The 27,326-nt window shown below is 37.1% G+C and overlaps 1 protein-coding gene across 1 annotated transcript; it reads left to right on the plus strand.

The window, feature by feature from the left end:
* Positions 1 to 80: 80 nt before the first annotated feature.
* Positions 81 to 26,961, plus strand: LOC115928619. The gene is made up of 3 exons (XM_030996107.1): positions 81 to 182; positions 8,362 to 8,940; positions 26,771 to 26,961. Exons 2-3 carry the CDS (start codon positions 8,605 to 8,607, stop codon positions 26,798 to 26,800), a joined length of 366 nt encoding a protein of 121 aa, XP_030851967.1. The 5' UTR covers positions 81 to 182; positions 8,362 to 8,604; the 3' UTR covers positions 26,801 to 26,961.
* Positions 26,962 to 27,326: the final 365 nt, after the last annotated feature.

Below are 27,326 nucleotides of genomic sequence, written 5' to 3' on the forward strand. Positions count from 1 at the left end.
ATTTGCAATGGGTCATCAAGTAAAAAAAGGTCCGGATAATATTGATCGCTTAATCTTTCAAATAATCCGAACCGTATCGAATCGACCCGTATACTAGGTTCGAGAAAAGGTAGAGGGTCGGTGTGATGATGCTCATGATGTATTCAGGATGATGTAAAAATCATTTTTGTTGAAAGTTAGACGTAAGTAACTTATTTGTTAGTTCCTATTCCTCTCTATTTATTTTACTAATTGAATTACGTTTGTTTTAGACTTACATATGAAATATATCGGCGTAAATGCAGGCGCGTGCCTTGCCAAAAATAGGCACAGCTGCGTGTCACAGACACAAGCACAGACAGCAGTGTAAGTAGCATAGAATAGTGCGCCACCAGTACTCTCGCTCTGGCAACAGCAACAACGTCGGGCTCGGCGCGGCGTGTGTGACCTCCATGCACTGCTCGGCAATGCTCGCTGCTAGCTACAGTTGTCTTTTCGAAAACAGTTAAAAGTTATGGGTAGATCTATTCCTTAACCTTATTGAATTGATGTCACCCAGTTCGCCTGCATTTGAGGTGCAATCTTAAGATCTCTTCAACTCAAGCCACAGCTACAGACACTTTTAGCCTAAGTAAGAAGATGGTTAAGACTAGAGTAGATCTAGAGAGTGACGAGGTAAACGTGGTAAAGTTTGCGGACATATTTTTAGAACATAGATCTAGGTCTAGATCTAGAATGATAGATCTAGATCTAGTCTATACTATTATTACAAAATCACAAAATGTGATAGGCCTATTTGATCTATGGTTTCTCATATTCAACACAAATTTATTTATTTTTTCAATTATTTTAATATTACCAAATGGACGGCAAAGTTTTTATCTCGCCTGCGTAGCAACAAAGCGAGACATAGACTAGGTGCCGCTTTTCCGGTGACGGCGGCGGCGTCAACATTAAAAACTTAACCTAAGGTTAAAGGGATCGTTTAACAATGTTAAATCTGAGATACACGGCCCTACGTGTTATCAGTGTCTGTGATATGGTGTAATATTGAAGCCCTAAAAAAATTGCGCTTCAAAATGATCAAGAAGTGCCTCAAAAAAGTAAAAATCTTTGAGTGACCGGTTTTACCATACTCATTTTCCCCAATAGACTGTACAATACCGCCCAGAAGTTATTGGGCATGCGGGATCGTGTTTCACGATAGGAGGTTAGCGTGATTGTAGACGGGTTTTATCGTGTTTTTATCGTGAGAAACATCGTGATTTGTATTCATCTCTATCATGATTTTTTTCCTCAACTTGATCAACTCGCTAAATCCCCGATGCATATCGTGATATTTCCTTTATATCACGATAGAACTGCGCACAGCATGCTGTATTTATACGCTTGCTGAGCCTGCGCATCCTCAAACATACCGATGCGCGCTTGCCACTGACGTCACAATCACTTGATTATTACATCACAAAAGCGTGAATGAATGCTCTTTTCATTCCATGCATAAATACACGAGACAATGTGCTACGGGGAATGTTTGGGATTGCGCATGCGGAGAGAAAAGTTATCCGATGAGAGAAGTGCAGAAACCAAGAACCAGGTGTCTAATTGGCCTTTCCCACGATACGACATCTTTTTTTTATTTGAGGGGGGAGGAATGTTTGGGATAGCTCATATCATGGCAGAGGAGATCCGAGAGTATATCAAGAGTTAGACCGAAAGCTTCAGTCTCTAATATCGACGGCTATTCCGCTTATGTTTAATCCGAGAAAGACTTGTCGTTAACATTATTGTTGTGCAGCCATCTTGATTTGAGTTAATGAATGCTCTTTTTTTCCCGGACGTCCGATACCTACATGTGCGTACGAGTCAGCACGGCTTGACCCGGTGATATTTTGATATTCATAAACGCGTGATCTAATTCGCCTAAATTTCGCCATTGCAATTACTTGATTAAAATTGTAAGAATTTTAAGAAATATACATAGTTTCTTATGTCCGATTTATTGATCGGAAAATTAGATCTAAATAAGGAAAAACGGGAAGAAAAGAGAGGCTCACCCCCCCCCCCCCCCCCCCCCCCCCCCCCCCCGTCGTGCGAGCCGTAAGGGTCACCGTCTGTGTATGAGCATGAGGAATGTTGACAAATGTAAGATTTATCAAAGAGTAATGACCCATATCAGACTATTTATTTATTTCTGTCTAATCGAGAGTATTCATCATTACATGTACATATCAGATCTTATATGTGGGTAGAATCTTAGAATTTATGGATAAATGCGGCTGTTATTTCTAGAAGAATTATGTGTATGTTGTGAGATTTTCAGGAAGGCGTGAATAATTAAGGGAAGAGGAGAGAAGAGGCGAGAAGAGGCGGAGGGGTACCGTTACCGTTAGCGTGACAGGGACAGAAAAGAAAGAGGGAAGGGAGTGAAGAGTGAAATATATCAGACAAAGATAATTAAGAGAGATAGAGAATTGAAAATTAACAGAATAAATAAAGGATCCGTAACTCCAAATAATAAAAAAAATATTATTATTTTATTCATTCATAATACCAATCGGTTGACCCTGTCCCTACACATTACAAATTTTGCCACAGACCGCAAACGCCATTTTCATAAACCAGTATTATCAAAAACAAAAGCAACGCGATCTCGATCAGCCAATGTACCTCGTGGTCCACAAAGTAGTTGAAATTTGATATGTAGTGCGTGCGCTCAGGGATTCCCGGAATTGGAAAACCCCTCGATCTCGATCTCCATTTTATGACATTCAGTTTGCATGCAAGCTAAATACATGTACACATACCTGGGTTGGCAAGCTCCCGTAATCAAAATTGGAGTAATACATAAGGAAATAACAAAGAAATACACGAGGATTGAGGACAAAATATAAAATGATAGAAAGAAATCTAAGAAAAACATAAAGTATTAAAACACATTTACGAAGGAATAAACCAGAAGAATGATTAATAATGATAATAATAATAATAAATAATAACGGCTTAACAAAGATCTACATATGGTAAGAAATAAGGATAAACAACAACAAAAATGATTGATCGAATTGATAGCGAGAAAAACAAGGAATTAAACAAAGGGGGTGATTGTGCAAGGGGGTAATTCTCCTTGAACCGTAAGGAACAAGCGAAGGGAATACATACACATATTTATATTTCGAGAAAAGGTAAAACAAAGAAATAAAAAAACAGAAAAGATGATGTGGTAAAGATTAAAAAAAATGCACGCGCTTATAGTTTTCTCTCGAAGGTTCAATCATCACTACTATGATCACGTGATCTTACGGCGCGAAAATGATCTGTTTATACTAACTTCTGAGATAACCACATGCTGCCAGACACCTTGACTCCAAACCCATTGTTTAGAAACACTTGAAACACAATATGAAATGTACGTAAGCTCTCTTGTCATTTAAACATTCAATTCATTGGCGAAAACATTAGAATTTCCGATTGATGAAGTTCTCTGCTTGTTTCGTCTGTCTATTTGATTTGATTTTTAGATTTACTCTTCTTCCTTTTCCCCTCCTTTCTTTTCTTTTCTTCTCCCCTCCACACCCCCCCCCCCCCTGCGTCGCCAATGATACGAGTTTGCTTTTAAAATTATCATTTATTTTATATCCGATTGCGAAGCAGCAAACCATAAATGAATTGAATGCAACATCAGGCAAATTAATTATAAATATTATTAGCGCGAATAAACGTTAGAGGGACTAGAACAGGAGCTATTATTGTAAAAATGTCCACAAAAATAAAACACAACTTCGCGAATGATAGTGATACGGGTCTGCTTTTAAAAATAAAATCTATATCATATTCTAATGCGAAGCAGCAAACCATGAATGAATCTAAAAGGTTGAAAGGTTTGTTTTAATTCTTAATCTTAAATTGACTAACTATCTCCTAGCAAATAATTGCGAATGTTAATCAAAGCCAAAGGCTGGACATACGAGAACATAATGAAATGCATCATCTTGTACTTTGAGATCACATATGGAACACAATTCTACAATTTCTAGAGGCTGACTTTAGTGACGGTCAGGTGCAGACGGCAGGGCAGCTTACTATTACCACATCGATATTTATAAAGAGATGTTCTATCACTGAAATCCAACTTTAACATATATTCTTCCAAACCGATTTCCTGTTTAAAAATTCTGTAATTGAAACATGAACTTCATGAACTTCATCGTTCCAGTTTTGCAAATCAATGTCATTTAATCTACGATCCAACTTTTTTTCTTCCTTTCCAACATCCTATTTTTTAACATCGCCATCGTACAGAGTAATTATAAATGATAAAAAGAAAAAGAGGTGTGAATGACCTAGTTTTCAATCTTCGGTTAAAAATGTCATTGAATGTTATCTTTGTTACTTACGATGTGTCAGCCGAGGGGAGCCAGCTCTCAACGCATGTGGCAGACATAATCCTACTGTTTATTTCTCAAAAGTAAATGTACGTAAATGTCTCCCTTAGTATGATTTCGCTAGCCTGCGCTCCCATCAAACATTTTTCTTTCTCTCTCTCTCTCTCTCTATTACGTGTAGTCCCCCCCCCCCCCCCCTCGTGAAGATACTAGTGGGATTTCCTCTCGTCTCTCTTGCTCTCCAAATACGTAGGTCCATGCTCTCACCCTCTTCTTTGTCACATTTCTCCACCCATGAACGTTTTCGTCTAGTGTCGATGAATAAGGAGTGGAAGTAGAAAGGTGTACGGAAAATAGACTAACGTATTGGTGTCTTGCCTACTTATATTTAGTCAACCCTGTTAAGTAGATAATTATCCATTTTATTTGTTTTTTTCCCCATCCTGACCTCGATCATAACTCCTTTCCTTCTCGAATAATATCTTCATCTATATATCCAGCTCAACACTACCTCCCTCTCAATTATCTCTCTCTCTCTCCTACATGTTTTCCTGTTAATTCAACTCTGGTCTAATCCACACTCCGAAGACAGTTACAGTAATTGATCCATGCCATTTTTACAGATTTTATTATTTATCAATCATCCAATGCCGTCGACTAAAAATGTTTATTTACGCGTGTTTTGGTAACCTTGGTTACTAGTCCACCTGGCAACTTTTACGCGTGACCAGTAGGCAAGAATGTCCATGATTGGACGTTTTCTTTTTTAGGGGTGGAGACCCTTCTTACGGCAGTCTTGTCAGTGATACTGATAGGGCAAATGAAAGAATCTGATCGCGTGCGTGTTTTCTGAAGCGACGATCTTGGGAATATTTTTATTTTATTTGGTGGAGGTTGAATTGAATTGAATTGAATTTATTCACCACTTTCATGGTTGTGGAATGAGATACGCATATCTGGAGTAGGCGAACAGAAAATATGGCAGTGAAAATGAAAGGTATTGTGCTCACAATTATAATTTCAATGAATGCAAATCATGCAAGTTTTTGCAACTTGAATATAGTTAGATCTACTCGTTGCTTCACCGCATCAGTACCCGATGCTTATCCGCGCCCAGTGTCAGTGATTTAGCGACGGCTTTTACTAGTATTTAACTGTGTGTAATGTTTACTTGTGAATACTTTCTATTGTGACGTAAACAAAGACACATACGGAACTGCGCGTACAAATTATCAAGACTTAGCGCGCGCGATGAGCAAGACATGCGCTTGCAGAGGACATGACTTGACTAGTTGCAAATACGCGCACCATGAAACATGATATACCCTTTTCACATCTATTTTTCTTAACCCCGGACTATCCTTAACCCCATACTATCCTTAACCCCATACTATTTTTTTTGCTGTTCACATCTATTTTCTTAACCCCGGACTATGTGCTTAGCCGGGGTTAAGAAATTTCACGCGATTCACACTACGTTCGCCTTAGCCCCGGACTATTCGATAGCTCATGAATATTAATGCTTTTGCTACCGCGCATAATTTTAGCTCGCTCGTGTTGTGTTATCCAGCCTTGCGCAAAGCGTTTTCCCTTTATTATTTTACCGATACAAATCAATTACCCATTTTTCATCCAATTCACTTGATAAATTTACCTACGTAAATATGACTGATAATGATAAATGCAATAAAAAATTATGAGCTACATGTTCTTTCACTATTTTTTTAATCAATTTTATAATAAAGATTTTTTCATAATGACCTCTGCCTCGTAAAAGACTAAACGTCAATACAGAGAGCATGCATGCGTAACGTGAACTGCATGCATAGCGCGCGATAAATGCAAATTCACGACCACACGACCACGCTGTCTGTGATTGGCTGTTGCTTAGCCCCGCTTCTCCTTAGCCCGGTTCGGATTCACACTACGCAGCTTAGCACCACAATTGCCCGGCTAACCCCGCAATTGCCCGGCTAACCCTGCTATTTTGCAGGGCCAGATAGTCCCGTACTATTTGTGGGGTTAGCCCACTTTGGCAAAACGTAATGTGAACAGAAAGCCGGCTAAAATTACCCCGGGTAATTGGTGGGGCTAAGGAAGGAATTGGTGGGGCTAAGAGCCCCCTTAGCCCCACCTATTTCCCGGGGTTAAGCAATATTTGGTAGATGTGAAAAGGGTAATAGACTATCGGGGGATTAGGCGGGTTACGCGCATCCCCGATAGAGGAAACCATTCACTAGTGTGCAAATTATCGTGATTTTTATCGTGATTCTATCAGTATTTCATCGATATTTTATCGTGATTTTATCGTGAAGTACCCATCGGGGAAAACCCGCCCCGCAAAAACATGCCCAATAACTTCTGGGCGGTATTGTAGTGTTATGAAAACCGTCAGGCGAACGGTTTTTAAAATTTGTAATTCCAATCATAAATATCTTGATAATCAGACAGGCGATCGGCTTGTAAAAGTTGTGGGGTTCCTGACTGACCTTAAGGTTTATAATTAGGCCTATTGCATCATGAGCTAAATCCAGAATTTTATTTCAGAATCTGAGACAAAGTTACCGGATCCCTTTAAGTTTTTGAATTTTTGATATAATTTTCAAAGTATAAGTTTTTAGTCAATGAAACTTGGACTATAGGGTTATCAAGTATCCCCAATCATGTGACTAGAATTCAGGTCACAAAGTCAAGGTCAAAGGTCAATCCAGGTCAACAGACTTGAACTATGTTGTGGCATCAACATCAAGATTTCGAATTTTTTAGCATATTTTCATTTTACGTCAGTAGACTTGGATTTTGTTTTCACAACTTGATATGAGATATAATGAATCAATTTTGTCATCTGTTCATATTTCATGAAAGTTATTAATCTTGGTAGAAATAATAGTAAATAATTTTTCGGATGATTCTTTGTAAATATTCACTTCAAAATGCTGATTAAGTACAGAGGATTTCAATTTTTGGGCCTGCTAATGGGCCACCATGCCTATAAATAATGTCCCATTCTCAATTTTTCATCATATCGAATTGTGTAATGTAGGCAAGACTGCCGAGAGCGTTTCCCTTGTTTTACTACAAATTGGTTCAACTAGAAAAATTATTGTCGAAGCATTTTGGAGATATCGCAATCTCCCTTTTGCAGCCAACATCAAATTCTATAGAACTTTGCAGGAATTATGAATATGTCATGTACATGTAATATGTCCTATCTGTGAAATTTAAACATTAGCAGTGTCCTAGTATTCAAATTATGCAAGAAAACCTGTTTACCTTCTAAACTTCACTGTCAGACACCAATGAGTGACTGATTGACATCTTTTTTTTTCTTTGGTAATAGTTGCATAACATGAGCTGAAACAGGTACATGAGCATTTGTCTACATCAATAACCCACTACTTGTAATGGCCAAAATTAAACTGATTGAATCTTTGTGCATCACAAAACGTACGACCATTCGGTAAAAGAGTCTGAAAATCAGACTAGTATAACTTAGGTGATTGCAATCACTCGAGTCGATTTGACAACTAATGGTCGTTATTTTCCCACTAAAAGCCTTTTTCAAGCACTTTCGTTCTGAGGAAAGTTCTAAATTAGTATTGTCTTTCATATGCTGTTGGAATTTAACCTTTTCATTTTTTAGGCCTTCAAATGGGACATATCCGGTAGTACCTTTAAGGGAACTTCAGGCTAACTGACAATTATTAGATCTAGACGATTAGAGACCACTTTTTCTTGCCACTGCTAAAGTCGGGGTAATAATAAATGCGCCTCGGAATGGAATTTCTAGATAGACGCCGCTATAGAAATGCCTACCGGTATTATTATTATCAATATATAGGCCTACGTATATATGGTCTATTAAAACTTGACAAAATGAGTTGAAAACGATCCCTTTCTTGGGGTCTTTCAAGAACATTTTCAACAATTTTAGGTTATATTATTTTTGTTTACGGTAGTTGTATGAATTTTAATCCTTACCCTTTCATACACACAGGTTGGATGCTGACTGAAGTGACATTTGATGAGATTTCTTGAGAGCTGAGATCTGACTATCCCTGTGTTTCTAGACTTTGTGTAGTTTCATCATGTAGCAGTTATCTTGTTACTTTCTTAAAAAGTTGGCTCACAGCCTTCGTAGTCATACAACAGTGGGGAAAATCTCATGAAGAACAAATCCCCTCTGCCCTATTTGTACTGATATGATTGTCAAGATGGATTTTTTGATCTTGGTCTTGAAATGATGGATTTGAAGGAGGAGGAGGAGGTGGGGCCACCTGCAAGTTACCCCAGCCCTCTTACCAGCCCCACCCCTCCTAAACCTCTCGCCCCATTCCAGTTATTTTTTCACCACAATGGACTGGAGTCGTACCTCAAGTATTTCCCGAATGATTTCACCCTTGGTCATTTCCGTGCCCTGACGGAGGATGATTTGGAAGATGATTATGGAGTGCAGAAGCTGCCGGATAGGATCAAGTTGATGAGAGCTGTGCACAAGTCGAGAGAGGAGTATGATGATAGAGAGAGGGATCTGGATAGGCGGTCACATCATGGTGGAGGAGAGTCAGAAGGAGAGGTGCGTTTTTCTTCTTTTCTTATGTGTAATGTAGTATGTACATTTCAATGAAATGAATTGAAATTTAAAAAAATCAGTATAATAACAAAACAGTAATTTTCACTTTCTAATTGTAATGTGGAATTTTTCAAAATGATTCCCCCCCCCCCCCCCCCCATATACCGGTATTATCAAATCTGACCAACATTTGTGGTAGAGCAAAAGATAATGGTAAGTGAAATAGCTTTACCACATACATGTACTTGTACATTTACAGTACATGTGCAAAATTAAAAAATACAAAATACGTACATGCATCTAGATATGAGAACATGTAATGGGCTTTTTGTAGGCTCTGTTCAATGAAAAACTGGTGACTTTCAATTTCAAAACCTTTCTTGAGATTTATGTTCGGGTACACTCTTGTATAGTAGTAAACATACACATGTACACGTACACATAGTAGCCAGTTAGCCATGTTCATGTAGCATAATTCATCTAAAAGGATCAGTGAGAATATTGGTATTGTTCATTAACTTCATTTTGTATTTATTATTCAAAGAAACAGCATACCAGCAATTTTTTTTCTTCATTAGAATACACTCAATACAGAAATCTTCTTTTGTTTAGTAAAGCTGTCTGTAATTTCAGCAAGTAGAGTTCTGTAAAGATAACTTCACTGGGGAGACAGCTTCTCACCCTACAGGGGGATGTTTCACAAAGACTAAGATCAACTTTAAGTTGGACCTAACTATGGCAGGCTGTTCATGCCACTGGTTACTTTCACAATTGGTCTCTTAATTATGATCTTTAGATAATATTTTTTCCTTCAATAATGAACTATCAAAAAAGGTAAATTCTTTAGATTTGTGACCACGATTTGTACGTCCCTTGAGAGACAAATGCCAGTAAATAGTGAGAGCAAACAGTGGCATGAATGGCCTGCCATAGTTAAGTCCAACTTAAAGTCGATATTAGTCTTTGTGAAACACTCCCTGGAGCCATAACCTTTTCCTCTACTCATCGTCATCTTGTGAACGCATCGTAAAAACATTAGTCTGGCCATTAGCAGCATGGTTCAGTAATTGCTGTAGTTCCCTTCAGATGGCAATCGCCGATAATATGCCATTTAATGAGTATACATATTCTGCAGATGTTATCTAATGAACCAAAGCCAGGGGTTTCACACACAATACCTCCATGCTTCAGCAAGTAAGAAAACAACAGCAGGATAAAAGTGATATAGGCATATATTGGTAGTTGGTACACGTAGCCCATTTTCAAGTGCGGAATGTTGGCTGTTGTTTCACTCCCTTTTTACTTTTACAGTATTATTTATAACAAATTAAAATTGTAAGGTAAATGCCCGAGGACCAAAATTTAATGTGAAAGTGTCAAAGCTGAAAAGAATCTCATACGATGTATAAACAAAGAGTAAAAGAGGGTTTTGTGCATTCTCTTAAGTGTTTTTGTTTTGTTTTTTTGCTTCATTCAATCATGTGGAATCAGTGGATTTAAAAGAAAGAACAAAATTAAAACCACTCATGAAAACAAATATGTACATGTACAAGGCCGTATCCCCACATTTTACATAACTCAAATACCGGCAGATACTGAATAATGAAAAACAAGGGACCAAAACCATGGCAGTCAACAGTGACCTGTACAGTACAAAATAAAACAATTGGGGAACAATTGGGGAAAAATACCTGAAATTAGAAATGCTTGATTTAGAAAATGTTTGACTTTTGAATAAGTAATGACAGGTATTTATGTACACTGTAGGTACCACCATACATGTATACATGTCCAGGAACACTGTTAAACTTGCATGTTACAATACCGCCCAGAAGTTATTGGGCATGTTTTTGCGGGGCGGGTTTTCCCCGATGGGTATTTCACGATAAAATCACGATAAAATATCGATGAAATACTGATAGAATCACGATAAAAATCACGATAATTTGCACACTAGTGAATGATTTCCTCTATCGGGGGATGCGTGTAACCCGCCTAATCCCCCGATAGTCTATCGTGTTTCATGGTGGTGCGCGTATTTGCAACTAGTCAAGTCATGCCCTCTCTGCAAGCGCATGTCTTGCTCATCGCGCGCGCTAAGTCTTGATATGTATGATTTGTACGCGCAGTTCCGTATGTGTCTTTGTTTACGTCACAATAGAAAGTATTCACGAGTAAACATTACACACAGTTAAATACTAGTAAAAGCCGTCGCTAAATCACTGACACTGGGCGCGGATAAGCATCGGGTACTGATGCGGTGAAGCAACGAGTAGATCTAACTATATTCAAGTTGCAAAAACTTGCATGATTTGCATTCATTGAAATTATAATTGTGAGCACAATACCTTTCATTTTCACTGCCATATTTCTGTTCGCCTACTCCAGATATGCGTATCTCATTCCACAACCATGAAAGTGGTGAATAAATTCAATTCAATTCAATTCAACCTCCACCAAATAAAATAAAAATATTCCCAAGATCGTCGCTTCAGAAAACACGCACGCGATCAGATTCTTTCATTTGTCCTATCAGTATCACTGACAAGACTGCCGTAAGAAGGGTCTCCACCCCTAAAAAAGAAAACGTCCAATCATGGACATTCTTGCCTACTGGCCACGCGTAAAAGTTGCCAGGTGGACTAGTAACCAAGGTTACCAAAACACGCGTAAATAAACATTTTTAGTCGACGGCATTGGATGATTGATAAATAATAAAATCTGTAAAAATGGCATGGATCAATTACTGTAACTGTCTTCGGAGTGTGGATTAGACCAGAGTTGAATTAACAGGAAAACATGTAGGAGAGAGAGAGATAATTGAGAGGGAGGTAGTGTTGAGCTGGAGATAGATGAAGATATTATTCGAGAAGGAAAGGAGTTATGATCGAGGTCAGGATGGGAAAAAAATAAAAAAATAAAATGGATAATTATCTACTTAACAGGGTTGACTAAATATAAGTAGGCAAGACACCAATACGTTAGTCTATTTTCCGTACACCTTTCTACTTCCACTCCTTATTCATCGACACTAGACGAAAACGTTCATGGGTGGAGAAATGTGACAAAGAAGAGGGTGAGAGCATGGACCTACGTATTTGGAGAGCAAGAGAGACGAGAGGAAATCCCACTAATATCTTCACGAGGGGGGGGGGGGGGGGGGGACTACACGTAATAGAGAGAGAGAGAGCATAGACGTAATAGAATGGAGAGAGAGAGAGAGAGAAAGAAAAATGTTTGATGGGAGCGCAGGCTAGCGAAATCATACTAAGGGAGACATTTACGTACATTTACTTTTGAGAAATAAACAGTAGGATTATGTCTGCCACATGCGTTGAGAGCTGGCTCCCCTCGGCTGACACATATGGCACGCCTTTAGGGAAACAAATAAATATATGCGACACTTTCAAAAAATATATTTCACTCAAATGTATATATTCGACACTTTCAGAAAATATTTGACAAGTTTTATTTGACAAGAATTTTATTCGACATAAATTTCATTCGACACATTGTTCGTCAAAAATTGTATTTGTCAACAAATTTATTCAACAAAAATTTTATTTGACAAAAATTTTATTCGACACAAATTTCATTCGACACAAATTTTATTCGACAAAAATTTTATTCAACAAAAATTTTATTCAACAAAAATTTTATTCGACAAAATTTCATTTGACAAAAATTTAGTTCGACAAAATCTTATTTGGCACATTTTGTTTTGTTCTACAAAAATATTATTCCAAGGAATTATTTTACTTTTTACTCAACAATAAAGGTATTCAATGAAAAAGATGTATTCAACAAAGGAGCTATTCGGCGTTCCATACATAATGCATGCCACGAAATTTCATTCGACACAAATTTCATTCGACACAAATTTTATTCGACACAAATTTTATTCAACCAGAATACATGCGCTACTTTACACAACCATCTGAACCGTGCAGCGCGCAACAGGTAGTCTGCAAGTACAGCCCTAATTTAACACTTTATTAAAAAATAATTGTGCCTTGAGAGAAGCCTAGCCCAGCTACCTACTGGTTGTGTCAGGAGCAGCTATAGTACATGGCCTATGGTAGTCTTATAGTGCAGACTCTCTTTTAAGACTGACCAGGGTTTGTGCCTGCAAACTACACAACAGGCGCGTTTACGGTACAAAGACTAGGAAGGCCTATAGCCTCTGGTCGGACCCACGCACCGGCATGTAGGTAGTCTAGGCATGCAGCGCAGCTACATAGCTACATGTAGCTGGGCTAGCTGGCTCCGGCAGGCCATCAACTTATCCTATACTTTTACTTTGTTGATGTTATATAACATTATACACTATGTACTTTTAATGCCCTGCATTTCCAGTAAAATGGAATTGTCCGGGGCTTTTGTATCTTCTCCTTTGTTGTGCAAGATTGAACAATAAAGTGATGTTTAAAAAAGAAATGTTTTTATTATTTCTAGTTCCTAACTATACAGTCAACAGCTCTACATGCACATGTGTATATAAGACGCACGTGACACGCTGGTTATTGAATCTACAGACCTACTTTTGTGGGGGGGGGGGGTTGTGCACATACTGCACCCCTATTAAAACGGATGAATATTTTAAATGTTAATGCAGCTCGGTCAATTCATGTTCCAGTAAAAAAAAATATAACAACTTGCCACCTGTCTATGATGACCTTTTTATACAGAACTCTATATGGCAAGAAATGTATTAGTTTTCATATATACCCATAATAGCTAAGACTTTCTTACAAAAACGGAACGCCTATATGTTATGGAGTCATGTTCCACCTGATATAAATCGTCCTTCATTGTATTCATTGAGGCTAAGTTAAGGTTATTCCAGTACTCAAGTAATCCATCATTAATTGTTTTTAAACATTCACGGAGGCACTTCCCCCCCCCCCCCCCCCCCCGTCTTTGATATGTTCTCCCTCTTCTTTCTTAGTTATTGGTACCACCTCATCATTTGACTTTATATTTACTTTTGATTGTATAATTTGTTATTATTATTGGGGGGGGGGGGGGTAGTCCTCGACTACCCTTTCTACCTTTGCTGATTTGTTTCTATTTCAAACATAAATTGGAGTCGTTTTATTGCATGTATGTATTTGATTTTATGTATTTTCCTATGTTTGGCATTTGTGGAGAAATACATGGAATTGCATTGAAGTTCAATGGCCTGCTTTCAAAAGAGTATGTATACAGTATATGTATGAGTATATTACCTACTTTATCAATTATTAACAGTGGGTAGGATTGTTTGCATGAGGATGATGAGAAGAGGGAGGGCATAGTGATGTAGACTGGAATTGAATGGATAGGGGATAGAGGTGGTGGTGGGGGTGGCGTTATTGGAATATAAAGGAGTGTATAATAGTACTTCGTTTCCACGTACCTCCCCCCCCCCACCCCCCCCCCCATCCAATAGCTCTTTACCCGGGGTGAATACATCAGTATGCCCACACCTTCATTTGTATCACCCTAAAACAATCTATATAGTAAATGAACAAAGTAGGTAATAGACACTAATTACCCTTAACGCCCCCCAACAAGCCCCTAACCATCCAGGCTACATGACGTTGCCCTCCCTCTTCTCATCTCTCATCACCCTCAAACAATCCAAACCCACTGTTCATTGACCAGAGGCTATAGGCCGCGACGTGGATCTATAGTCTTCGTATCGTAAACGCGCCTGTTGCGCGGGTGTGCACGGTGCAGGTTTAGTGGTGTGAAGTATCGCATGTATTCTGGTTGAAAAAAAATTGTGTCGAATGAAATTTTTGTCGAATAAAATTTTTGTCGAATAAAATTTGTGTCGAATGAAATTTGTGTCGAATAAAATTTTTGTCGAATAAAATTTGTGTCGAATGAAATTTGTGTCGAATGAAATTTGTGTCGAATGAAATTTTTGTCGAATAAAATTTTGTCGAATAAATTTTTTGTCGAATGAAATTTGTGTTGAATAAAATTTGTGTCGAATAAAATTTTTGTTGAATAAATTTGTTGACAAATACAATTTTTGACGAACAATGTGTCGAATGAAATTTATGTCGAATAAAATTCTTGTCAAATAAAACTTGTCAAATATTTTCTGAAAGTGTCGAATATATACATTTGAGTGAAATATATTTTTTGAAAGTGTCGCATATATTAATTTGTTTCCCTAAAGGCGTGCCATAGACACATCGTAAATAACAAAGATAACATTCAATGACATTTTTAACCGAAGATTGAAAACTAGGTCATTCACACCTCTTTTTCTTTTTATCATTTATAATTACTTTGTACGATGGCGATGTTAAAAAATAGGATGTTGGAAAGGAAGAAAAAAAGTTGGATCGTAGATTGAATGACATTGATTTGCAAAACTGGAACGATGAAGTTCATGAAGTTCATGTTTCAATTACAGAATTTTTAAACAGGTAATCGGTTTGGAAGAATATATGTTAAAGTTGGATTTCAGTGATAGAACATCTCTTTATAAATATCGACGTGGTAATGGTAAGCTGCCCTGCCGTCTGCACCTGACCGTCACTAAAGTCAGCCTCTAGAAATTGTAGAATTGTGTTCCATATGTGATCTCAAAGTACAAGATGATGCATTTCATTATGTTCTCGTATGTCCAGCCTTTGGCTTTGATTAACATTCGCAATTATTTGTTAAGAGATAGTTAGTCAATTTAAGATTAAGAATTAAAACAAACCTTTCAACCTTTTAGATTCATTCATGGTTTGCTGCTTCGCATTAGAATATGATATAGATTTTATTTTTAAAAGCAGACCCGTATCACTATCATTCGCGAAGTTGTGTTTTATTTTTGTGGACATTTTTACAATAATAATCCTGTTCTAGTCCCTCTAACGTTTATTCGCGCTAATAATATTTATAATTAATTTGCCTGATTTTGCATTCAATTCATTTATGGTTTGCTGCTTCGCAATCGGATATAAAATAAATGATAATTTTAAAAGCAAACTCGTATCATTGGCGACGCAGGGGGGGGGGGGGTGGAGGGGAGAAGAAAAGAAAAGGAAGGAGGGGAAAAGGAAGAAGAGTAAATCTAAAAATAAAATCAAATAGACAGACGAAACAAGCAGAGAACTTCATCAATCGGAAATTCTAATTTTTTCGCCAATGAATTGAATGTTTAAATGACAAGAGAGCTTGCGTACATTTCATATTGTGTTTCAAGTGTTTCTAAACAATGGGTTTGGAGTCAAGGTGTCTGGCAGCATGTGGTTATCTCAGAAGTTAGTATAAACAGATCATGTTCGCGCCGTAAGATCACGTGATCATAGTAGTGATGATTGAACCTTCGAGAGAAAACTATAAGCGCGTGCATTTTATTTAATCTTTACCTCATCATCTTTTCTGTTTTTTTATTTCTTTGTTTTACTTTTTCTCGAAATATAAATATGTGTATGTATTCCCTTCGCTTGTTCCTTACGGTTCAAGGAGAATTACCCCCTTGCACAATCACCGGGCCCCTTTGTTTAATTCCTTGTTTTTCTTGCTATCAATTCGATCAATCATTTTTTTTTTGTTTATCCTTATTTCTTACCATATGTAGATCTTTGTTAAGCCGTTATTATTTATTATTATTATTATCATTATTAATCATTCTTCTGGTTTATTCCTTCGTAAATGTGTTTTAATAATTTATGTTTTTCTTAGATTTCTTTCTATCATTTTATATTTTGTCCTCAATCCTCGTGTATTTCTTTGTTATTTCCTTATGTATTACTCCAATTTTGATTACGGGAGCTTGCCAACCCAGGTGTGTGTACATGTGTTTAGCTTAAATGTCATAAAATGGAGATCGAGATCGAGGGGTTTTCCAATTCCGGGAATCCCTGAGCGCGCGCACTACATATCAAATTTCAACTACTTTGTGGACCACGAGGTACATTGGCTGATCGAGATCGCGTTGCTTTTGTTTTTGATAATACTGGTTTATGAAAATGCCGTTTGCGGTCTGTGGCAAAATTTGTAATGTGTAGGGACAGGGTCAACCGATTGGTATTATGAATGAATAAAATAATAATATTTTTTTTATTATTTGGAGTTACGGATCCTTTATTTATTCTGTTAATTTTCAATTCTCTATCTCTCTTAATTATCTTTGTCGGATATATTTCACTCTTCACTCCCTTCCCTCTTTCTTTTCTTTCCCTGTCACGCTAACGGTAACGGTACCCCTCCGCCTCTTCTCTCCTCTTCCCTTAATTATTCACGCCTTCCTGAAAATCTCACAACATACACATAATTCTTCTAGAAATAACAGCCGCATTTATCCATGAATTCTAAGATTCTACCCACATATTAGATCTGATATGTACATGTAATGATAAATACTCTCGATTAGACAGAAATAACCGTCTGATATGGGTCATTACTCTTTGATAAATCTTACATTTGTCAACATTCCACATGCTCATACACAGACGGTGACCCTTACGGCTCGCACGACGGGGGGGGGGGGGGGGGGGGGGGGGGGGGGTGAGCCTTTCTTTTCTTCCCGTTTTTCCTTATTTAGATCTAATTTACCGATCAATAAATCGGACATAAGAAAGTATGTTTATTTCTTAAAATTCTTACAATTTTAATCAAGTAATTGCAATGGCAAAATTTAGGCGAATTAGATCACGCGTTTATGAATATCAAAATATCACCGGGTCAAGCCGTGCTGACTCGTACGCACATGTAGGTATCGGACGTCCGGAAAAAAAAGAGCATTCATTAACTCAAATCAAGATGGCTGCACAACAAATAATGTTAACGACAAGTCTTTCTCGGATTAAACATAAGCGGAATAGCCGTCGATATTAGAGACTGAAGCTTTCGGTCTAACTTTTGATATACTCTCGGATCTCCTCTGCCATGATATGAGCTATCCCAAACATTCCTCCCCCCCCCCCCCCCCCCCCCCCCCCCCCCCCCCCCTCCCCAATCAAAAAAAAAAGATGTCGTATCGTGGGAAAGGCCAATTAGACACCTGGTTCTTGGTTTCTGCACTTCTCTCATCGGATAACTTTTCTCTCCGCTTGCGCAATCCCAAACATTCCCCGTAGCACATTGTCTCGTGTATTTATGCATGGAATGAAAAGAGCATTCATTCACGCTTTTGTGATGTAATAATCAAGTGATTGTGACGTCAGTGGCAAGCGCGCATCGGTATGTTTGAGGATGCGCAGGCTCAGCAAGCGTATAAATACAGCATGCTGTGCGCAGTTCTATCGTGATAATAACAAACTAAAAGAAAATATCACGATATGCATCGGGGATTTAGCGAGTTGATCAAGTTGAGGAAAAAAATCATGATAGAGATGAATACAAATCACGATGTTTCTCACGATAAAAACACGATAAAACCCGTCTACAATCACGCTAACCTCCTATCGTGAAACACGATCCCGCATGCCCAATAACTTCTGGGCGGTATTGTATGTTAGGGTTTTTCTGAGTTTATGACTACCCACTGACCAGTGTGTTCATTGCAGGATACAGTATCATGTACAATGTATGTACATGTACATACACAGTTTGTACGCTCGTTGAAACTACTGATGAAGAGATTTTCGGAGTTATTGAAAATAAAACCCTCAGAGGGTACTCTGGCAGTGATGGCACCATTATTGCAAACGGCCATTGATACTTGATGGACCATACACACAGATGCATCTCGGCAACCCTGCCAGTGCTACTGTTTGGCCATTAGGCCTAAAAAAAAAAGATGTTGTATTGCCCTTTGCGACCGACCCAAAAATCTTGAAATCTACGGTCGGCTTTCAACATTTTTTTCTTTTTTTACCGTTTTTTAAGAGAAAAAAAAATATTACAGCATTCAAAACTGAGAAATATCTGGCCAAAGAGGGAGAAAAAAAGAAGAAAAAGAAGAAGATTTCTGACCGACTGGCCCATGTTTTGGCACCTAAAGGGCAATAGAATATCTTTTATTTTTAGGCATTACTGAATTGTTTATGGGTACCGTAGATTGCTGAACACATTGGCTCACAGATACAGTCAAACCTGTCTTTAGCAACCGCCCAAGGGAAACACAAAAAATGGTCTTTGTAGACAGTTTCCTTCATTACATGTTTCAATGACAAACCATTTTCAAGGGAAACTAAAACTGTGGTCTTTTTAGGCAGGTGGTCACTAAAGCAGGTTTGACTGTATACGCATTTGTATATTACTTTCACTTGCTAAGCTGATTCTGCACACGGTGGTGGGTGATGGTGTACTCTTATTACTGGCTACCGGTAATTGGAGTCGAGGGACATAATTTGTTTCTTTTTACTCACTACAAACAAAACTTGCTTTTTTTCTTCAAATAGATAAGATAAAACACAGTTGTATGCAGAATTTAATCATGATACAGTGAAGGAAGCATTTTTTGTGCTTTTTTTGTAAACTTTGTTTACTCGCTACAACTTCACAATCTAATATTTTCGCTGCAAAGAATCTTTTCTTTGTAGTATTTTAGATAAAATAAATGTGTATAATTTATACAACAGTCAAGATGGACAGATTTTAAAATAATTTCTGGGTAGCAATGTGATTAATGTTCTTGTAGTTTTCTAAGAAATAACACAAACACGCACAAATAAAAAACATGCAAACAAATAACCAGTTTATAAGAGAAACAGAACTGACAAGATGTAAATTAAACATTCTGTTTTTGTTTGATCTGGTATAAATGATACGTTGGCTTACAATGCATGTACAGTATGATGATCAAAGTACATACATGTACGTGTACAATGTATGTAAATATTTATTTTCATATTTACATTGTGGACATGGCTGAATGGCTTCTTTTCTAAAGTAACACATACCTGTACAGTACATGTACATGCATGTTCATTCTTGTACATAGTCAACCTGCATAAATCCGTTGTGTAGGAGTAAATAAATAGAGGTTTGCAATTTTGCATTTTTTATCTTTAATTGTTTAGGAGATTTTTTTTCTCAAAAGAAGTACCGGTAATGTTTTTTGCCATCCATTTACATTCTCTAAAGTTTGATTTGTAATGAAGGCTGTTTTTACGTACCGGTATCGTACAAAAACTACAAATGTATGTCATAAACATGCAACTAGATATATGTTAGACTCAAATAAAAGCAGATTGTCTTCTATTTTCATGATAGTAGTGAAGAGTCACCTTCCTCTCAATTTGAAATGTGGGCCCATTTTGTTGTTTATGCTGTACAGTATATGATGCAAATCTGCCTTACAGGTGAAAATGGGTAGCACAGACCTCTCAGGCCTCACGGGAATGGATTGAAAAGGGTAGTATTTCATTTTTTATGTTCCTTTTCCATCATGGAAATTGAGCGGCTTGCCAGTACCGTGCCGATAAAAGTCTTTAGGGCCTAGTAGTGTTCCGCGATGGCTTTTAGATGTATGAAAGCTGATTACTTGTTCCAAATCATCTAAGGCGAAAAGTACATTATTTGTTGGTAAGGAAGACAACAGCTAAGTAAAGGGGGGGGGGTGACCTTACAGTTTAATTGGGGAGAGGGTAGGGTGAGGGGGAGGGTTCGATTTGTAGGAAATGGGTTACGACTGCATAAATGTGCATTTATTTTTGTACATACATGTATAAATGAGATACATACATGTACATGTACATGTACATACTTTGCTATTCCTAAGGTGAATAGAAGTGATAAAATCTTATCCTCTGTGATTTTTCATAAAAATTAAATTTTGTCTTTGAGGCCTCAAATACAATGTCATGAATGTACAAGTATTCATTATGCTGAGCTCCTTAAAAAAAACCTTTCATGACTTTCTTGTAAAGTCAAACAGGCCTACTGGCCAATCGCCTTTCCTGTCAGGTTCTATTTCAATTGTTCTGCATGTTTTCTCCCTTTGTTCCCCCCATCCGGTGTCTATAAGAGGAAGAAAGCAAGGTGATGCAGGCTTTCTTTCTCTCAACTCTTATTACATTTTAACGATCTTTCCCTGAGTCGTTCCCCTCTCAGGCCGTGATCGATTGAGTTGTTATGAACCCATACAAATTAGGTGTGATGTCTGGGAGGGAAAATTTATGCTGCTGCTCTTGTCCTTCAGTACAGTAGATACACTGTGGTTCTAAGGAGAGAGAGAGAGAGAGAGAGAGAGAGAGATAGAGAGAGAGAGAGAGAGAGAGAGAGAGAGAGAAGAGAGATTATTTAGAGAGTGACAAAGAAAATGGGAGAGAGGGGAAAGTGTGGAAGGAGGAGAAAGGGGGAGAGAGAGAGAGAGGAGGGAGGAAGAAAGAGGGAGGGGGAGATGGAAGATGAAGAGAGAGGAGGACGGAGGAGCAGGGAATGGAGCAGGGAGTGAAGAAAGAGATGATAGAGGGAAAGAGAATAAGGAGGGGGGGGGGGTATGCAAGGTTGCGGGGCAAGAGCGAATGGGGGAGGGAGAATGAGAGAGGGAGGTAGGACGGTGAAAATGAGAACTAATCGGTTTATAGAACTCCTGCTTTATCATGAATTCAGTTGAGTTGTAAAATATTGGGCAAATTGAAATGATACATGTTCATGTAGTACGTACATGTATGTGGACATTAAATTTGTAGGTCTGTAAACTGGTATCTCTTTGATTGTACCTGTATATATTCAACTACAATACATGCCTTCAAGGAAGAGTTCACTACTTGACAATGCACACCTGCTTTCATCCTTGTTTTCTCTTCTCTCCTCTCACCTATCATTCCCACATTGAACGGTATATTTTTTCCCTTCTTAGGCCTGGCGTACACTGGAAGAAGGAAGAATTTGCAGTTAACATTTGATATGAACATTTTAAAATGTGAAATATCAATAGATGTATTTCAAATCGGCTCAAAATTGTAGTGATGTAAGGCTGGTCTAGTAATGTGATTGTCTAAGAGTTGAAGACGATGTGGCTTTTATACACTAAATAAACTAAAATTCTATAAGCATTTTTATCATTATTTAGACCTACATGTAAATCAGGAAAGGGATTTTTATTTAGATATTTATATAATACAATTGCCATCAAGTCACCGACGGGTCGTATAGTGTGCGTTTGGCCTTACATCGATGTCATGATCCTGTTACTTACATGTACATGTAGGCCTGTATGTGTACGTAAAGTTAAAAACTACATTATTCATGCCCTTTAACAACGTTTTGTATTTTGTTAAGAATGTGAAAAAATTATTTGTCCAAAATGTCAATTCTTAAGAATGTGACATATTGAAGCTTACATCTAAAAGTATTCAATAGAGGCTGTAATTCAACTAGTCCACCTTTCATCCAAGTATGAATAACACGAAAAACATGAATAATTTAATTGTTAACTGTTCATGTAACATGTAGAGCGTGACTGCATTTATTGCCTCTTCTTCAAAATGATTCTGTCAAAAAACACGGGCACCTCATATTATCATCATTGTATTTGATATGAATAGAAAATATTTATGTCTGAATGACATGTCAGGAACATTTATTATATTCATTGGATTGATTTTTATTTTTGTTTATTAAGGCGCTATATAAATTCAATTATTATTTATTATTTATTATTATTATACTCCATGCATTTCTAGAACCTCCCCCAGGCGGAAGGGCCTGTAGACTTTAACTGTAGGTTATGAACACCCACTGTACATGTTTGTAAGGAAATCTATGAAACGATATTAGACCAAAATATCCATGAGGATTGTGGAATGTTCCCTGCTGTGTAGTACCGGTAGTCAAAATTACGATACTGGTTTCTGTAGACCTACACATGTACACTGTACTACATGTATCACAATGTAAGTTTTATATTTATTTCTGTTGTGTATTTACAGTACATGCATTTAAGCCTTTTTAAATCTCAGCTTTTGCCTCATTGGAGAAATACATTGTAGGCTATCCTTTTTATCTAGGGATTAACTTTCATGAATATGACAATGGTCTGCTATCAAATAAAATAAAAGCAGATTCGGAAGTTGGGTTTGGAAGATGACTACTGTAGTCTTGAGTTTCAGACTCTATTCAGCATTTTTACAAGGGTTGTAGAGAAGAGACATTATCTCGTCTTCAAGAACTGGCTCTAATTTGACACTTTACCAAATTAATTAAGTCTTGAGAAGAGCCTAGCTCTTTCAGTCTCTGGCTGTGTCAGCTATAAACTGTACGATGTACGCTGTCAGCCTACATGTAGTCTCACAGTGCAGACACTGTTACGCACAGCGACCCAAAACAGTTTGTGCCTGCTAAGTAATTATTACCTCCCAGACAAAATGAACCAACAGAGGCTGCTGGCTGGTCTCCAATTTGTAATTTACCAGGCTAAATTCATATTGATTGCATTCTGGCTACCCTCTGAAAGCTGTACAGCATTATATCGCACGTCTACACCCTACATGTACAGTACATGTATGATGTCTGCATTATACTAATGCATTGGCAAATTTTTTGCTTGACTTATAATTTCATGCAAATAGAATTATGCGATGTGAAATGAAGCATGCTAGTGCAATGTGTATATGCTTTATCGATCTATCCGTCGCTTTATGAATGAAAGTACCGTAGCAGTGGTATAGTGCGTACCGGTATATATTTATTGGGGGGAGTATTAGAGGGAATTTTGAAATTATGTTCTAAACAGTCCTCCATTCAATAAGATCATAAATAGGGAATTTTTAAAAGTTATAAATGTGAAAAAAAGGTAGATGACGTTTTACTGTCCTCCTTTTCCTTTCTTGAAGAAAGCAATTATGTCGTGAATCCACTTTCATAAATGGTAAAAATATGAGATTTAATTCATGTACATGACAATATTGCCAATGTATTTTTAAATGATTTTCTTTCGTTGAAGGAGAATCAAATTTATTTTGCATCTTAAAGACAGGGCTTCCCACTTTTTGCTGAAGGTCTATGCAGAAGAACTCTGTTGAAATCTTGAAAAGTTGGCTTTCCTGAGTCAGTTTTGAGGTTGCCTGGCTAAGGTTAAGAATTAGATAATTTTTATCACCAATGTTATCGATTTATCTTCCTTTTACAATTAGTAAGATCTCTGAGTGTAAGACCTGTAATTATACATGTACTGTACATGTATAGGAAAGCATCAAGTCATGATCCTATTAAAAAGCAATGGTATTATTTTCTTAAGTAATCTGATTAAGCATCATTTAAGAGGATTATTTTGGAAGAGACTCTACTCAAAACATTGTCCTCTTAATACATGTAATGCTGTAAAACACCCAAACTGAAATACAATACTGTTGTACACGTACATTTGTACATGAACATTTAGTATGTGTTCTTTTCATTTCTATATTTAATGCAACTGTTGGTTTCTAGATCTTTGTTGCACTCATCAATAATATTCATCTTTATATTCCATTCATTGACACATAAAACATTTGTTTGGCACTGCTGTCTCTTCTAATTATGATATTATTCTTTTTCAATTGTTTGTAAAAGGCAGTATACCACATCACATGTGACATACCTGATGAACTTAATATGTTCCATGCAAAACATTGCAGAGGAAAGCTGATGCAAGTTTTATCATGTTGATGTAACATGCAGAGGAGCATTGATGGGCAAAAGCGATGAGTCATGTAATGCTCTTCATATAATGTGAATGTAACTCTGGAACTACATAATGGACTGTCTGGGTGGAAAACTGCGCATGCATTATATATTATGCTTCAGAATTACTCTTTTATTGCATGGAGAGTACGGTATACCATACAGGGTACTTTAATGTGCAACTCTGAATCGTTTAGAAACCTTTCGATAGCCAGCTGTATACATGTACATGTACATGTATATCCATACATGCAAATATTTACAATCTGTGGTATAAACCATTTTTGTTTCACTAGGTTGTTTTTTCCGTGAATGGTTGGGTTGTTGATTTATCAATAAGCTAACAATGCACTGCAAACATGCATTATAAGCATAGTGGATAAATCTCAAAAACAAAACAACACCCCGCCAACTAAACGTGGGTATACTTTATACAGTAGTTGTTTACGATGAACACACAGTCTGCTTGTACTGCGGTGGCAATGAAGAGTAGAAATGATATCATTATCATCAAGTAATCCGAGAATGAATCAAAAGTGGTGCCACTCCCTTTTTTCTTCTCTTCTCTTCTTTATGCAATGAAACCAAGGCAGATCAGAGGTAATACTGTAGCTCAATATTTCATGCATTATTTTACTTTTGTTGAAGCTAGTATGGGTACTAAACTATACATGAACGAGACGTGTGTAATGGATTCTGTATTATGAATCTGATTTAAGAATTAAAAAACAAGAATAATATTAAGCAGCCCCCCTCCCCACCCCCCCCCCCAAAAAAAAAAAAAGATCAGAATTATTCATTTTTGCAGACATCTGGAAATGATCCAAACGAAATGCTTCCTGCAATTGAATGTGTTCATGCCAGCCATGCCAACATAATGAGTCGGATGAACACAAGGTTAATATCTTCATTAGATCATAGGGTATTGTCAAAATCAGGAACTTTCTCTTCAACCACAAGCAGTCCAATCTGTAACTTATCTTTTTTGAAATTCTTATAATTTATTTTTAAAAAAGTAAGGCAATGAATGTTATTTTTTTCTTCCATTCAATTAGTGATTTGATATTTCTTTTTGCAGTACACTTACATAACTAGTAGGAGTAGAACTAAACAAGATAATAGATGAAACCTGACAAGAAAATTTTGTATGAAGAAAACAACTTCTTTCCTTTCTCTTTGTCTCTTTTTGTCCTTGCTTTAAATGAGGTTACAACTAAAAAGGAGACACATATTTTGAGACCAGGATGAAGATAGGTAGGCCCAAAGGGCCAAAGCGGAAGGGAAATTGAAATTAAAACAAAACACAAGACGCTGTCTGAATCAACATTTGCAAAGCTGAAAAATGAAGAAGAGTAAAAAATAAAATAACTGAAACAAGGTTGCCTTTTGTTATGTCTCCATCCTTATAAAAGAAGGGTGACAACATCTCGCTGCTTTCGGGCAATTCAGAGATGAAAGCGAGTAGGCTGAGTCTGTGGGGACCGTGGTTTCCATGGTAGAGAGAATTCATTTGATATACATGCATGCCTGGGTAGGCATTGAGATTGGGAATTAGGAATTGTGAAGAAGGAGAGGAAAATAACTTTTGGGGCTAATCTGATGAAAGCTTTTCCTCAGGAGGTTTGGTTGGATGAGAGTAAATCCCCTTTCAGACTACCAAAATTTACTGTATGACACCTGTTTAATATATGATAAGTACTAACAAAAAATGTATAGTTTGAATGTTGTATTTAACATTGTTTTATGCAGTGCAATGCATGTTTGAGATCATTTCATATAAAAACCCATGAAAAATCAGGCTTCCGTTCAAGTCTGCACTTCTAATAGCTAGACAGGGCTTATTGTGAGCCTGCACTAATAGTTGGCCAGCTTTCACGCAAATGACCTCGTCAAAACCAGTTTCTTTATATGATGTACATGTACATGTTCACCGTAGTTACCCAAAGGTTAAGATCCTTTTCGCTATACGATGATTCTTTGTACAACGTTTCTTTATACAATTTTTCGTATATGAATGTCCTCTTGTCTGAATGGAACTATAAGCTGATTGGTGTCACTGATACAGCGCCAGTAGTCAGTATTATTATCTCTTCCGTTCGTTCTTAAACCATCTCTTACTTCATTCTACAGTGTACATGTACATGTAGGCTACAGTTCATAGTAGCAACAGGAGATGAGGTGCAGTGAATTTTTCATTTAAACTCATACAAAATCTGGAAATGAATCAAAGTGTTCCGTTATTTCTTTTCTTAACTACATTTATTCTATTTCATTTCATTTGCAGGAACACACAAAAAAGGAAACTATCAAATAATGCCTTTGGATTACCAAAAGAAATCAAATTTCTTTTGAAGGAATAATACATACATGTAAATATACATAATTACATAAGATATACATAATTCTATATCAAGAAGAAAAGCAAAAGACAAATGAAGAGATCATTCATATAAAACAAGTATACATGTATGTTGGACAGGTCATAAGAGTGTTCCGTTTTTAAATAACAAAGAAGGGGGGGGGGGGAATCACTTTTATTTGGTAAAGGAAAGCCTGAAATGAAATTACATCATATTAATCTATATTTGCAGGATAATTGTTTTGTTGACACATTCAAATAAATTTAACCTTCCAGCTGTTATATCATTAGTTATATTAAAGATAAAGGCGCACAAGGAAGAAATACAAAAAGAAGAACAAAATATTGATATACGCTGTATATTGCAAAACAGTTACAATACATTGCATAAGGTATTGATATTTAATTAAGTCCCCGAGGTATTCACTCTGTACAAAAGGTGCAACACGAAGCAAATAGACCCTCAACCCAAAGCTGACAT

The sequence above is a fragment of the Strongylocentrotus purpuratus genome, unplaced genomic scaffold, assembly GCF_000002235.5.
Source record: "Strongylocentrotus purpuratus isolate Spur 01 unplaced genomic scaffold, Spur_5.0 spur5_scaffold_3, whole genome shotgun sequence".
Taxonomy (NCBI): domain Eukaryota; kingdom Metazoa; phylum Echinodermata; class Echinoidea; order Camarodonta; family Strongylocentrotidae; genus Strongylocentrotus; species Strongylocentrotus purpuratus.

Excerpts from the sequence above, each read along its gene's own strand:
- LOC115928619 (XM_030996107.1), top strand. The coding sequence starts at position 8,605 with ATGATGGATTTGAAGGAGGAGGAGGAGGTGGGGCCACCTGCAAGTTAC. Across the intron at positions 8,941-26,770 it reads GAGGAGAGTCAGAAGGAGAG|GAACACACAAAAAAGGAAAC; the intron begins GTGCGTTTTTCT and ends TTTCATTTGCAG.